This window comes from Oncorhynchus kisutch, linkage group LG30 (assembly GCF_002021735.2).
Source record: "Oncorhynchus kisutch isolate 150728-3 linkage group LG30, Okis_V2, whole genome shotgun sequence".
Lineage (NCBI taxonomy): Eukaryota > Metazoa > Chordata > Actinopteri > Salmoniformes > Salmonidae > Oncorhynchus > Oncorhynchus kisutch.
The window spans coordinates 36,253,000-36,269,269 of NC_034203.2; the positions used below are offsets into that span (position 1 = coordinate 36,253,000).

The following is a 16,270-nucleotide window of genomic DNA, read 5'->3' on the forward strand; positions in this document are numbered from 1 at the left end:
TATGTAGGATAATCTTAGAACCGTCTGTATCAAATTGAATGTGACAGGGCCTGGAGTGGCTCCGGTGGTGATGTGACAGTTTCAGGGAAGTGTCTCTCCCCTACCTGTTTGATGTTGGAGTGGTGGCGTGCAATGCTCTGTCCTCTGTTCTGCTGCTGGTGATGGTGATGCAAAGAGGAGACCCTAGCCTGGGCCTGAACCTGCTTCAGCTGCTGGGACATCAGATGCTCCGTCTTCACCGACGGAGAGGAGGAGGAGGAAGAGGAGGGGGTGTGAGAGACAGGGGAGGCGGTCTGCTGGAGGATCCGCTGCTCTATCTCCTGCTCCTGCTGCAGGGCCTTGACGAACGCAGCCTTCAGCCTATTGGTGTGCTCAGCCTTTAGGGCTTTCTTCTGATTGGAGGACATGCAGTCAGCACAGAGTATGGTCCCGCCCTTGGCCTTGTCCTGCCTCCAGCGACAAGTAAAGTCGGTGCTACACTGGATGCAGGTGAAGGGCTCTTTGATGGCAGGTTTGACGGGGGCCAACCCTGTTTTAGCTGGGGAGGACAGAGGATGAGTGGGATTAGACAGAACAGGAGAAAACTGGTTTCAATATGAAGTCTAATGATAAAATACTACTGGAGGAAACCCTACTGGAGTATTGTGCTGTTAAGGTATGACCTCTCCTGGTGTAGTGATATTATTGTATAATGAAGTGTCTGTGAGTGTAAAATATGTGTTCGTGTAACTTTGATGATGGAATACTGTAATTTAATAGTGTTAATATCAGCAAAATGTTTTGTACCGCTAGTGATGGTTTAGTAGTGATATACAGTGATTATAAAGTGTAGCACGCTTGTTAACAGTGTAGCGCGCATGTTAATAACAGTGTAGCGCGCATGTTAATAACAGTGTAGCGCGCATGTTAATAACAGTGTAGCGCGCATGTTAATAACAGTGTAGCGCGCTTGTTTACAACAGTGTAGCGCGCTTGTTTACAACAGTGTAGCGCACTTGTTTACAACAGTGTAGCGCGCTTGTTTACTACAGTGTAGCGCGCTTGTTTACTACAGTGTAGCGCGCTTGTTTACTACAGTGTAGCGCGCTTGTTTACTACAGTGTAGCGCGCTTGTTTACTACAGTGTAGCGCGCTTGTTTACTACAGTGTAGCGCGCTTGTTTACTACAGTGTAGCGTGCTTGTTTACTACAGTGTAGCGCGCTTGTTTACTACAGTGTAGCGCGCTTGTTTACTACAGTGTAGCGCGCTTGTTTACAACAGTGTAGCGCGCTTGTTTACTACAGTGTAGCGCGCTTGTTTACAACAGTGTAGCGCGCTTGTTTACAACAGTGTAGCGCGCTGGTTTACAACAGTGTAGCGCGCTGGTTTACAACAGTGTAGCGCACTGGTTTACAACAGTGTAGCGCGCTTGTTTACAACAGTGTAGCGCACTTGTTTACAACAGTGTAGCGCACTTGTTTACAACAGTGTAGCGCACTTGTTTACAACAGTGTAGCGCACTTGTTTACAACAGTGTAGCGCACTTGTTTACAACAGTGTAGCGCACTTGTTTACAACAGTGTAGCGCACTTGTTTACAACAGTGTAGCGCACTTGTTTACAACAGTGTAGCGCACTTGTTTACAACAGTGTAGCGCACTTGTTTACAACAGTGTAGCGCACTTGTTTACAACAGTGTAGCGCACTTGTTTACAACAGTGTAGCGCACTTGTTTACAACAGTGTAGCGCACTTGTTTACAACAGTGTAGCGCACTTGTTTACAACAGTGTAGCGCACTTGTTTACAACAGTGTAGCGCACTTGTTTACAACAGTGTAGCGCACTTGTTTACAACAGTGTAGCGCACTTGTTTACAACAGTGTAGCGCACTTGTTTACAACAGTGTAGCGCACTTGTTTACAACAGTGTAGCGCACTTGTTTACAACAGTGTAGCGCACTTGTTTACAACAGTGTAGCGCACTTGTTTACAACAGTGTAGCGCACTTGTTTACAACAGTGTAGCGCACTTGTTTACAACAGTGTAGCGCACTTGTTTACAACAGTGTAGCGCACTTGTTTACAACAGTGTAGCGCACTTGTTTACAACAGTGTAGCGAGTATGTTTATAGCAGTGTAGCGCACTTGTTTACAACAGTGTAGCGAGTATGTTTACAACAGTGTAGCGAGTATGTTTATGACAGTGTAGCGAGTATGTTTATAACAGTGTAGCGAGCATGTTTATGTAGCGAGTATGTTAATAACAGTGTAGCGAGTATGTTTATAACAGTGCAGCGAGTATGTTAATAACAGTGTAGCGAGTATGTTAATAACAGTGTAGCGAGTATGTTTATAACAGTGTAGCGAGCATGTTTATGTAGCGAGTATGTTAATAACAGTGTAGCGAGTATGTTAATAACAGTGTAGCGAGTATGTTAATAACAGTGTAGCGAGTATGTTAATAACAGTGTAGCGAGTATGTTAATAACAGTGTAGCGAGTATGTTAATAACAGTGTAGCGAGTATGTTAATAACAGTGTAGCGAGTATGTTAATAACAGTGTAGCGAGTATGTTAATAACAGTGTAGCGAGTATGTTAATAACAGTGTAGCGAGTATGTTAATAACAGTGTAGCGAGTATGTTAATAACAGTGTAGCGAGTATGTTAATAACAGTGTAGTGAGTATGGGATGGGGCAGAGGAAAGAGTTGGGAAACCCTGGTATTGGGTCATTTAGAGTTAATACCAGCGTAATAGGTACTGTACCTCTCATCATGGAGTCCAGCAGGTTCTGCACCACGTCCTCCAGGCCCACTAGGTAGATGAACTCGTTGTTGGCTGCCGAGGGCAGGAAGTTGAGCTCTGGGGCCGGAGGCTTGGGAGGAGGAATCTCCAGAAGGGTCTTCTCCAGTTGCTTACGCAGGGCTAGCTTAGCCGCAGCCTGGCGGGCGGCAGGAGAGTCGTTCACGTTGACCACTGACACACTGCTGTTTCCAGACTGGGAAGAGATAGAAGGACCCTTCATGTTGGTTGGAGAGGCCTGGGACAGAGTGGGATGAGGACCAGATGAGAGGGAGAAGGAAGGAGAGAAGGGATAGACAAATAGAGGAGACAAGTGGGGAAAGAAGGTATCCAGGTAGGCTTTGAGGTCAATCATTTAAAAAAAAAAAACATTTTTTTTTTTTACAGCAAGACAGATCAGATTAATCAAAACTGTTGTAAATTCAGGTCTATTCTCTAGAGGAAAGTTAGCTAAGCTTGAGAGGTTCAATATACCCAAAGTGTGAATGCAATTGGATTGATCAAATCAAATCTGCAAGTCTCAATTGCACCACTCTATGATCCACTAGCCTAGAGGGGAGAACATCATCTCTACTTGCCATTTTCAATCTATATCAAGTGCAAGGCTGCCTCATGTGCACCAGCTGATCAACGATATCAACGGCAGCGATAACGTTGAAAACAATCAGGCATTTAATCTTTCATCAACAATATCTGTTTTATAATGCACATTCAATGCACTTATCGTCAAATAATAACTACTACTACTACTACTACTGGCTTCCTATCCAAACTTCTCAAAATTATTGCTAATTGCCAAAAGGATGTAACTAATTATTTAATTTAGTACTTTGGTTCTCCATATTTTTTTTTTTTTTTTTTTAAATCACTGCTTCTCAGAGTCTGAACCACCCCCCTGGCAAAGCCTTTAAAAATACTGTTTTTCATGTGTTTTGTATCATTTTTGGTCAACTGATGAAACTAACACCGTACAAATTCAAGACTATTTAATCAGTGTTATTTGCTAATAGTTGCTGGTTGAAAATACAATCTACACAGGATATTCTAATCATCAGGTTTTGCATGGGTGTAGTTTTGGCTTGCCTGGTGACATCACCAGGCTCTATAAATTATTTTTAAATTCTATAAACTCTTTTTAATTACTTAGATCTGTTCAACTCGTTCAGTCCAAGAGCATGCAGAACGCCCTACTGGCAAACAATTAAGTAAAAACTCGGTAGGTTTCCTGATTCTACAAGCCTCTCATTCACCATAGGGGCTTATTGTAGCTGTCATTTGTGACAGACTTCTAAAACAAAAGTGTCCATTTGTGATATCTAAGTATACAAATAAGATTATTTAGTGATAGCTTTGAAAATAGGTCTAATTGTGGCCACAACCAGACTAGAACTCTTACAATTCAAAAAAGCAGACAAAAACTCTAAAACTATAAGGATGCCTGTCGTGTCACTTGAATAGTGTATAATAGCTAATTTCAGGTTACATATCCCTCCAGGCTGGTGGATTGATCCACACCACAAATAAAAGAGGAAACCCAGATAGTTCACAGGGGGTATAAATCTGAAGAATCCATTTAGAACCCACTCACCACCAAATATGGTGATGAAGGGAAGTCCATTGGCGCGCAGAGGGAGGAGATGGAGCTAGATGAAACTGGGCCGACATTCTGCTGATTTTCTCATCAATGAAAAATCAGATCTCAATAGTTTTCTGTTCCCAAAAGTAGAATATTTTACGAACGAAGTGCACTAAGTTTTGTAGACTTGACGCTTTGCAAGAGTAAAAAAAAGGGTGTTGTTTAGAAGCAGTGCAAGGCCAAATTGAGTTTTTGCACACGTAAAAAGTAGACATTCCCTGATGAAAATATGCAATTAAATGCTAAGATGCACCAATGGGATCGAGCTTGCAGGTGCTTGGCTCTGCCCACCTCCTTGCTTGTTTTGCCCACTGTGCTTCATTTGCTCCCATTGGAAAAGACACAGATGAACTATCTTGGGTTAATTCTATAATCTTTGTCCACACTGTGGTTATTGTACCGCTCTGGTGCTCTCCCCCTCACCTCTCAGACCAATCCAAGACATTCATAGCCAAATTCTTGCTTGAGAAATAGTTTGTTTATTTTTAACCATTTTAATGGAAACCTATTGCAGTAAGCAACTTATTTGTTACCCAGAAATGATTTGTTATCGAGATAAACCTCTGACCCACTTGTGAGATGTTAACCAGCAGGCTGGCATTGTTGACGTTGCCCACCCTGATGAGGCTTGACTGCATGAGGCCTCTCTGGGCCTGAGAGCCGGGTACGTTGGCCCTGGGAGCCAGCAGCAGAGGAGGGGGGCCAGAGCTCCCTGAGCCAGACCCTGACAGCTGCTGTTGCTGCTGCTGCCGGAGAGACTGGATCTGCTGGGGAGACACAGCGATTGGCTACCCGGGACACATGACACATGGGGGACAGGGGAGTGAGTGGACAGAGGAGAAGAGGGACAGGGCAGGGATATAGGGGGCCAACATAGGTCAGACAGAGGACATATAGGAAAGGGCAAGGGACAGTCAACAGAGGACAGAACAATTATAGGGACAAAGCAGTGATATGGGGGGAGTGTGGAGAGATAGGGAGGGAATGAGAGAGAGAAAAAAGAAAACAGGTGAGCATAGTCTAAGACACAAAACTCTGTCATTTCGAGTATTGATATCAGTAGATTGTGGCGTGTCTTACCTGTGCCCCTCTGACCAGAGGTGGCATGATGATCTGGGAGTTGTGGGAGCCATGTTTGGAGGAGATCTGCTGCCCTCCCCTCACCAGAGGAGGTGGAATGACTGTGCCTGAACTCCTACCTGACACCACCTGGGGATAAAATTAAACAATGCAATAAACAGAAACGCGGTTAACATGATAAACTTGTGTGTGAATTAAAGCTTGATTGTGTGAGACAGGTGACTGACCTGCTGGGAGCCTTTGCTGGCTGCGATGGATCCCCGGATCAGAGATGGAGGAGCCGCAGAACCCGACAATCCTGAGGGCTGTGGAACAAGACAGAAATGGACAGAATGAGCTGTTTGTGTGTGTGGGTTTGTCTGTATCAGATTGTCTGTCAATTTGTAAGTGTAAAGAGGTATGCATCTGGGTGAATGTATTTGTGTTGGCCTGTGTGGCTTTGTCTATATTTGTGTGTGTGGGTTTGTCTGTGTGTGTGTGAGACTGGGATCTGAACTCCAATCTTCCGCTCTGGGAAACCAAATTGCCTCCTGGGCGAGGAGGAAACACTGATTTTAAGTGGCAACCAGGGCTACCTCATCACGATAGAGTGAGTCCAGCTCACCTTGGCTGCATGTGTCCATACCTTCTGCAACGCATCCTTCTGTATCTGGCTCTGGCGTAGTTTCTTCAGCAGCACCAGCTTGGCCTCCTCCAACCTCAGCTCCTCCTTCAACTGTTTGATGATGCGATCCCTCTCCTCTGGCCTGCTCTTCTACACAAACAGATAAAGACTAGTTAGACCAAAGAGAGAAAGACCGGTACAGCATAAAGAGAGACCAGAGCTTCAATCCACAAAGTGTCTCAGAGGTAGAGCGCTGATCTAGGATCTGTCTGTACGTACGATCTTCTTCACGTACAATATAAAAGTTGAAACTGATCCTAGATCAGCTCTCCTACTCAGAGACACTTTGTGGATAAGGGCCCTGGGCCCGGACTAGTTATGAAAACCATAGAAAGAGACTGGTATGAGGAACATTATGGGAGGGTGGTATAGCTCTTTCACTAACCATGAGTAGGACTGTGTCCAGCTCCTTGAAGTGGTTCAAATCGTTCATCGGCAGACTGCAGGAGTCGTTATCTGACAGGACAATGACATCATCATCTGGGGACGGGGGACACGGCTCCCTCTTTATGGCCCTAATCGAAGGAAGAAGAAAGGGGTTGATATTTACATTGAATTTAATCTGAAAAAGGTGGAGAGAGGTGTAGTAGCCCATGTTGTCCACAAGATGGTAACAAGAGTACATTCATAATAATATCTTCTATAGTTTCACTTCTCACGAAGTTACACTTCAACAATAAGAGATATAGGTGGCACCTGGCTCGCCTCTTACAGGTGGCACCTGGCTCGCCTCTTACAGGTGGCACCTGGCTCGCCTCTTACAGGTGGCACCTGGCTCGCCTCTTACAGGTGGCACCTGGCTCGCCTCTTACAGGTGGCACCTGGCTCGCCTCTTACAGGTGGCACCTGGCTCGCCTCTTACAGGTGGCACCTGGCTCGCCTCTTACAGGTGGCACCTGGCTCGCCTCTTACAGGTGGCACCTGGCTCGCCTCTTACAGGTGGCACCTGGCTCGCCTCTTACAGGTGGCACCTGGCTCGCCTCTTACAGGTGGCACCTGGCTCGCCTCTTACAGGTGGCACCTGGCTAGCCTCTTACAGGTGGCACCTGGCTAGCCTCTTACAGGTGGCGCCTGGCTAGCCTCTTACAGGTGGCGCCTGGCTAGCCTCTTACAGGTGGCACCTGGCTAGCCTCTTACAGGTGGCACCTGGCTAGCCTCTTACAGGTGGCACCTGGCTAGCCTCTTACAGGTGGCACCTGGCTAGCCTCATAGGCTTTAGGTTTCTGTATAAGCACTTTGTGACATCTACTGGTGTAAAAAGGGTTTTCTAAATACATTTGATTTGTTAAAGAACAGGGGCCTTTTGGGACCGAGGGAATATATTGAAGAGGGTACAATTTGGATCAGTTCTCTGTTATCTACAGTGTCCAGTATCAGACAACTGTCCTCAGAAATGGCCCCCTTCTTACCAGGAAACATAAAGCTGTGTTGACATGATAAGGAGTAGGAGGAGACTGCATTAGAAACTCCTCACACCTAGACTAGCGGTGTCTCTACTGGAAGGTGTGTGTGTGCACAAGCATTTCGCTACACTCGCATTAACATCTGCTAACCATGTGTATGTGACAAATAAAAATGGATTTGATTTGGATTTGATTTGAAGGCTACCAGTTTATATCTGTTGTATGTTAGATGTGTGTGGGCCAGTGGCTCAACACCTAACCACATTGTATTTGAGTTTCATTAGCATCAATGAAAGGTATTGTTTTGCTGTAAACTTGTATTGATATGAATTACTCAGTTGACAGTGTGACGTAGAGTCATTTACTAATTCCAGATTGTAAAGACAGATTGTAAATTCTCAAAAGTGGGCATTAATATAATATTTAATAATAAGGAGGGACAACCAGCCTCCTCAACACCTTGAGTGTCTTCTTCCTCAGGGCTTAGCAGCACCATCACCACTTCCTGTGGATTAATCACTCTTCCAAAGCAGGTCACATGACCCTCCACTCAGGCATCATCACGTGACCCTGCCTCTCACTCTGCCCCCCTCCCCTTGCTGTTCCTTCCACAGTGAAAACCATGGCAACAGCCAGTTGGAACCGGTTTATGACACACAGGCTTCATTTCGTTCAGGGGAGTTTTAAGGGCTCTCCAGTGATTTCACAGTTTCTCGCGTTTCAAAAATGAAGCAGCACAAAGTACATAGAGAGCTATGCAAACAAAGCTCCACCCCCTTCCCCTCAAAAAATGTACAAAATAATAATGTTTATCTAATTGATCTCCCCCTTGCCCACACCAAACCGATTTAAAAGACTTCTGTCAGAACCAAATTATAAAATGTTTTGTTCATTGGGGAAAACTGATCTGAAGTCAGTTTCAAATGGTATAGAGTAAATGCTACTACTAGTACTAGAGTAAAAGGAGCTGATCTCACATCAGTTTTTAAGAGAATAAATACAGTGTTCTCACCCTCTAGAGGTGCTCATGTCCAGAGCCTGCTCTCCTGTCTGGACCTCCACTTTAATGGTAGCCTTCACCTCCGTTGACGTCATCATGCTGCTGGCCACCATCGGTTCTGACCGCACAGTCCGGTTCTGCCCATCTAGATGCATCTCACTCTTCACCTTTACCTGGTCGCCGCAGTCATTCCGCTCAGTCCGGTTCTCTAAGCTCTGTTCTGACTGTTTCGGTGCCCGGTCCTGCTCTTGCTCTTTTGCCGGGTGCGATGGTAACACTAACGGTAATGTTAATCGGGGTAGTTCTGGTTCCGTTGCCTTCTCAGGCTGGACCACAGGCTTGACCAGAGGTTTAACCAGGTCCTGGTCATCCTTCGTTGTTTCAGGTTGTGGTTCTGGTTGTGGTTCATTTGGGCTCTCATGATCCTGGTCCGGAGCTCCAGTCTCGGCCCCGTCTAGTTTGAGCTTTTTGCTGTCAGACTGAGTGGGAGGTGCTTCAGAATCATGGGGTGAGATTTCCCTCCCCAGCGCCCTCTTCTGGCTGCGTGTCTGACGAACAGCCTCCTCAGACATCCCCCTACAAAGAGAAGAAGAGAAGAAGACTTGGTCAGCCAGTCACTGGAATAGACAAAGCTGACATCAATAAATAGTCAAGCAGAATATAGCCTTGGACTAGGGTGGCTATAGCTGACCTCAAATCAGTTGTAAAGCATAACGTGTATAGACCTTGGACAGGCATCGCTGACCCTGAAGCAGTTACTGAGGACAGAGACAAAATATTAACGCCAGAGTCGGTCCCTCTCTATGAAGCTAGGTGGGCAACAGATGTTGTCCTATGGGACAGAATGGAGTAGGAGACGTACAGTACTTAGCTAGTTCTCTCTTTCTCTCTGTGTCACTGCGACTGATGGCTAAGGGATTGGAACACACATGACCACCTTGGTGCCAGCTACCCAGATGCTAGCTGCTCTTAATCCCTGCCTCCCGTTTACACACACACACACAGAGACCGTGATAGGGAGACAGAGACAAACAAGGAGTAGAGAGACTTGACCAGACAACACTAGACTGTTCGAGATGCTGCAAGACTAACCACAGTCATACTGACAGACAGATAGTAAAGTGAGGAGTTGTGTTCTGTGTCATACATGCAGTAAACAAACAAATTGAACACTCAGGCCTCTCGTCTGCCCAGTGACGCACAGCAGGAAGCTACGACTTTGGAAAAAAACAGCCACATTTACACTTTCACCAGGGGACACTTTTCAGCGATACACACAGCACCCACACATTGCCCCCTCCCCTTTCAATTTCTCAGAATAGTTATGTCCGCGAGTATGCAGAGCACACACACACAGCCGCACTCATTACTGTAGTTGGGCCACTCACACACAGCCGCACTCATTACTGTAGTTGGGCCACACACACACAGCCGCACTCATTACTGTAGTTGGGCCACACACACACAGCCGCACTCATTACTGTAGTTGGGCCACTCACACACAGCCGCACTCATTACTGTAGTTGGGCCACACACACACAGCCGCACTCATTACTGTAGTTGGGCCACACACACACAGCCGCACTCATTACTGTAGTTGGGCCACTCACACACAGCCGCACTCATTACTGTAGTTGGGCCACACACACACAGCCGCACTCATTACTGTAGTTGGGCCACTCACACACAGCCGCACTCATTACTGTAGTTGGGCCACACACACACAGCCGCACTCATTACTGTAGTTGGGCCACACACACACAGCCGCACTCATTACTGTAGTTGGGCCACTCACACACAGCCGCACTCATTACTGTAGTTGGGCCACTCACACACAGCCGCACTCATTACTGTAGTTGGGCCACTCACACACAGCCGCACTCATTACTGTAGTTGGGCCACTCACACACAGCCGCACTCATTACTATAGTTGGGCCACTCACACACAGCCGCACTCATTACTGTAGTTGGGCCACTCACACACAGCCGCACTCATTACTGTAGTTGGGCCACTCACACACAGCCGCACTCATTACTGTAGTTGGGCCACACACACACAGCCGCACTCATTACTGTAGTTGGGCCACACACACACAGCCGCACTCATTACTGTAGTTGGGCCACTCACACACAGCCGCACTCATTACTGTAGTTGGGCCACACACACACAGCCGCACTCATTACTGTAGTTGGGCCACACACACACAGCCGCACTCATTACTGTAGTTGGGCCACTCACACACAGCCGCACTCATTACTGTAGTTGGGCCACACACACACAGCCGCACTCATTACTGTAGTTGGGCCACTCACACACAGCCGCACTCATTACTGTAGTTGGGCCACACACACACAGCCGCACTCATTACTGTAGTTGGGCCACACACACACAGCCGCACTCATTACTGTAGTTGGGCCACTCACACACAGCCGCACTCATTACTGTAGTTGGGCCACTCACACACAGCCGCACTCATTACTGTAGTTGGGCCACACACACACACAGCCGCACTCATTACTGTAGTTGGGCCACTCACACACAGCCGCACTCATTACTGTAGTTGGGCCACTCACACACAGCCGCACTCATTACTGTAGTTGGGCCACTCACACACAGCCGCACTCATTACTGTAGTTGGGCCACTCACACACAGCCGCACTCATTACTGTAGTTGGGCCACTCACACACAGCCGCACTCATTACTGTAGTTGGGCCACTCACACACAGCCGCACTCATTACTGTAGTTGGGCCACTCACACACAGCCGCACTCATTACTGTAGTTGGGCCACTCACACACAGCCGCACTCATTACTGTAGTTGGGCCACTCACACACAGCCGCACTCATTACTGTAGTTGGGCCACTCACACACAGCCGCACTCATTACTGTAGTTGGGCCACACACACACAGCCGCACTCATTACTGTAGTTGGGCCACTCACACACAGCCACACTCATTACTGTAGTTGGGCCACTCACACACAGCCGCACTCATTACTGTAGTTGGGCCACTCACACACAGCCGCACTCATTACTGTAGTTGGGCCACACACACACAGCCGCACTCATTACTGTAGTTGGGCCACACACACACAGCCGCACTCATTACTGTAGTTGGGCCACTCACACACAGCCGCACTCATTACTGTAGTTGGGCCACACACACACAGCCGCACTCATTACTGTAGTTGGGCCACACACACACAGCCGCACTCATTACTGTAGTTGGGCCACTCACACACAGCCGCACTCATTACTGTAGTTGGGCCACTCACACACAGCCGCACTCATTACTGTAGTTGGGCCACACACACACAGCCGCACTCATTACTGTAGTTGGGCCACACACACACAGCCGCACTCATTACTGTAGTTGGGCCACACACACACAGCCGCACTCATTACTGTAGTTGGGCCACTCACACACAGCCGCACTCATTACTGTAGTTGGGCCACTCACACACAGCCGCACTCATTACTGTAGTTGGGCCACTCACACACAGCCGCACTCATTACTGTAGTTGGGCCACTCACACACAGCCGCACTCATTACTGTAGTTGGGCCACTCACACACAGCCGCACTCATTACTGTAGTTGGGCCACTCACACACAGCCGCACTCATTACTGTAGTTGGGCCACTCACACACAGCCGCACTCATTACTGTAGTTGGGCCACTCACACACAGCCGCACTCATTACTGTAGTTGGGCCACTCACACACAGCCGCACTCATTACTGTAGTTGGGCCACTCACACACAGCCGCACTCATTACTGTAGTTGGGCCACTCACACACAGCCGCACTCATTACTGTAGTTGGGCCACTCACACACAGCCGCACTCATTACTGTAGTTGGGCCACTCACACACAGCCGCACTCATTACTGTAGTTGGGCCACTCACACACAGCCGCACTCATTACTGTAGTTGGGCCACTCACACACAGCCGCACTCATTACTGTAGTTGGGCCACTCACACACAGCCGCACTCATTACTGTAGTTGGGCCACTCACACACAGCCGCACTCATTACTGTAGTTGGGCCACACACACACAGCCGCACTCATTACTGTAGTTGGGCCACACACACACAGCCGCACTCATTACTGTAGTTGGGCCACACACACACAGCCGCACTCATTACTGTAGTTGGGCCACACACACACAGCCGCACTCATTACTGTAGTTGGGCCACTCACACACAGCCGCACTCATTACTGTAGTTGGGCCACTCACACACAGCCGCACTCATTACTGTAGTTGGGCCACTCACACACAGCCGCACTCATTACTGTAGTTGGGCCACTCACACACAGCCGCACTCATTACTGTAGTTGGGCCACTCACACACAGCCGCACTCATTACTGTAGTTGGGCCACACACACACAGCCGCACTCATTACTGTAGTTGGGCCACTCACACACAGCCGCACTCATTACTGTAGTTGGGCCACTCACACACAGCCGCACTCATTACTGTAGTTGGGCCACTCACACACAGCCGCACTCATTACTGTAGTTGGGCCACACACACACAGCCGCACTCATTACTGTAGTTGGGCCACACACACACAGCCGCACTCATTACTGTAGTTGGGCCACTCACACACAGCCGCACTCATTACTGTAGTTGGGCCACACACACACAGCCGCACTCATTACTGTAGTTGGGCCACTCACACACAGCCGCACTCATTACTGTAGTTGGGCCACACACACACAGCCGCACTCATTACTGTAGTTGGGCCACTCACACACAGCCACACTCATTACTGTAGTTGGGCCACTCACACACAGCCGCACTCATTACTGTAGTTGGGCCACTCACACACAGCCGCACTCATTACTGTAGTTGGGCCACACACACACAGCCGCACTCATTACTGTAGTTGGGCCACACACACACAGCCGCACTCATTACTGTAGTTGGGCCACTCACACACAGCCGCACTCATTACTGTAGTTGGGCCACACACACACAGCCGCACTCATTACTGTAGTTGGGCCACACACACACAGCCGCACTCATTACTGTAGTTGGGCCACTCACACACAGCCGCACTCATTACTGTAGTTGGGCCACTCACACACAGCCGCACTCATTACTGTAGTTGGGCCACACACACACAGCCGCACTCATTACTGTAGTTGGGCCACACACACACAGCCGCACTCATTACTGTAGTTGGGCCACACACACACAGCCGCACTCATTACTGTAGTTGGGCCACTCACACACAGCCGCACTCATTACTGTAGTTGGGCCACTCACACACAGCCGCACTCATTACTGTAGTTGGGCCACTCACACACAGCCGCACTCATTACTGTAGTTGGGCCACTCACACACAGCCGCACTCATTACTGTAGTTGGGCCACTCACACACAGCCGCACTCATTACTGTAGTTGGGCCACTCACACACAGCCACACTCATTACTGTAGTTGGGCCACTCACACACAGCCGCACTCATTACTGTAGTTGGGCCACTCACACACAGCCGCACTCATTACTGTAGTTGGGCCACTCACACACAGCCGCACTCATTACTGTAGTTGGGCCACTCACACACAGCCGCACTCATTACTGTAGTTGGGCCACTCACACACAGCCGCACTCATTACTGTAGTTGGGCCACTCACACACAGCCGCACTCATTACTGTAGTTGGGCCACTCACACACAGCCGCACTCATTACTGTAGTTGGGCCACTCACACACAGCCGCACTCATTACTGTAGTTGGGCCACTCACACACAGCCGCACTCATTACTGTAGTTGGGCCACTCACACACAGCCGCACTCATTACTGTAGTTGGGCCACACACACACAGCCGCACTCATTACTGTAGTTGGGCCACACACACACAGCCGCACTCATTACTGTAGTTGGGCCACACACACACAGCCGCACTCATTACTGTAGTTGGGCCACACACACACAGCCGCACTCATACTGTAGTTGGCCACACACACACAGCCGCACTCATTACTGTAGTTGGGCCACTCACACACAGCCGCACTCATTACTGTAGTTGGGCCACTCACACACAGCCGCACTCATTACTGTAGTTGGGCCACTCACACACAGCCGCACTCATTACTGTAGTTGGGCCACTCACACACAGCCGCACTCATTACTGTAGTTGGGCCACTCACACACAGCCGCACTCATTACTGTAGTTGGGCCACACACACACAGCCGCACTCATTACTGTAGTTGGGCCACTCACACACAGCCGCACTCATTACTGTAGTTGGGCCACTCACACACAGCCGCACTCATTACTGTAGTTGGGCCACTCACACACAGCCGCACTCATTACTGTAGTTGGGCCACACACACACAGCCGCACTCATTACTGTAGTTGGGCCACACACACACAGCCGCACTCATTACTGTAGTTGGGCCACTCACACACAGCCGCACTCATTACTGTAGTTGGGCCACACACACACAGCCGCACTCATTACTGTAGTTGGGCCACACACACACAGCCGCACTCATTACTGTAGTTGGGCCACTCACACACAGCCGCACTCATTACTGTAGTTGGGCCACTCACACACAGCCGCACTCATTACTGTAGTTGGGCCACACACACACAGCCGCACTCATTACTGTAGTTGGGCCACACACACACAGCCGCACTCATTACTGTAGTTGGGCCACACACACACAGCCGCACTCATTACTGTAGTTGGGCCACTCACACACAGCCGCACTCATTACTGTAGTTGGGCCACTCACACACAGCCGCACTCATTACTGTAGTTGGGCCACTCACACACAGCCGCACTCATTACTGTAGTTGGGCCACTCACACACAGCCGCACTCATTACTGTAGTTGGGCCACTCACACACAGCCGCACTCATTACTGTAGTTGGGCCACTCACACACAGCCGCACTCATTACTGTAGTTGGGCCACTCACACACAGCCGCACTCATTACTGTAGTTGGGCCACTCACACACAGCCGCACTCATTACTGTAGTTGGGCCACTCACACACAGCCGCACTCATTACTGTAGTTGGGCCACTCACACACAGCCGCACTCATTACTGTAGTTGGGCCACTCACACACAGCCGCACTCATTACTGTAGTTGGGCCACTCACACACAGCCGCACTCATTACTGTAGTTGGGCCACTCACACACAGCCGCACTCATTACTGTAGTTGGGCCACTCACACACAGCCGCACTCATTACTGTAGTTGGGCCACTCACACACAGCCGCACTCATTACTGTAGTTGGGCCACTCACACACAGCCGCACTCATTACTGTAGTTGGGCCACACACACACAGCCGCACTCATTACTGTAGTTGGGCCACACACACACAGCCGCACTCATTACTGTAGTTGGGCCACACACACACAGCCGCACTCATTACTGTAGTTGGGCCACTCACACACAGCCGCACTCATTACTGTAGTTGGGCCACTCACACACAGCCGCACTCATTACTGTAGTTGGGCCACTCACACACAGCCGCACTCATTACTGTAGTTGGGCCACACACACACAGCCGCACTCATTACTGTAGTTGGGCCACTCACACACAGCCGCACTCATTACTGTAGTTGGGCCACTCACACACAGCCGCACTCATTACTGTAGTTGGGCCACTCACACACAGCCGCACTCATTACTGTAGTTGGGCCACACACACACAGCCGCACTCATTACTGTAGTTGGGC

At 48.9% G+C, this 16,270-nt stretch overlaps 1 protein-coding gene across 7 annotated transcripts in view; it reads right to left on the bottom strand.

Annotated features, from left to right (window-relative positions):
• The window catches only part of LOC109874996 (transcriptional repressor p66 alpha), a 40,863-nt gene that overhangs the window by 3,992 nt on the left and 20,601 nt on the right, over positions 1-16,270 (bottom strand). For 2 of the 7 annotated variants that reach the window (XM_020467114.2, XM_020467109.2), the window contains exons 2-9: positions 8,575-9,138; positions 6,545-6,674; positions 6,100-6,249; positions 5,723-5,800; positions 5,496-5,624; positions 4,988-5,203; positions 2,744-3,017; positions 105-538 (exon numbers count right to left, since the gene is read on the bottom strand). In XM_020467114.2, the coding sequence (XP_020322703.1) occupies positions 105-538; positions 2,744-3,017; positions 4,988-5,203; positions 5,496-5,624; positions 5,723-5,800; positions 6,100-6,249; positions 6,545-6,674; positions 8,575-9,134 (1,971 nt within the window). In that variant the 5' untranslated portion in view covers positions 9,135-9,138. The remainder of the gene's footprint in view (positions 1-104; positions 539-2,743; positions 3,018-4,987; positions 5,204-5,495; positions 5,625-5,722; positions 5,801-6,099; positions 6,250-6,544; positions 6,675-8,574; positions 9,139-16,270) is intronic. The other 5 variants (XM_020467112.2, XM_020467111.2, XM_031810848.1 and 2 more) reach the window with 5 other exon arrangements.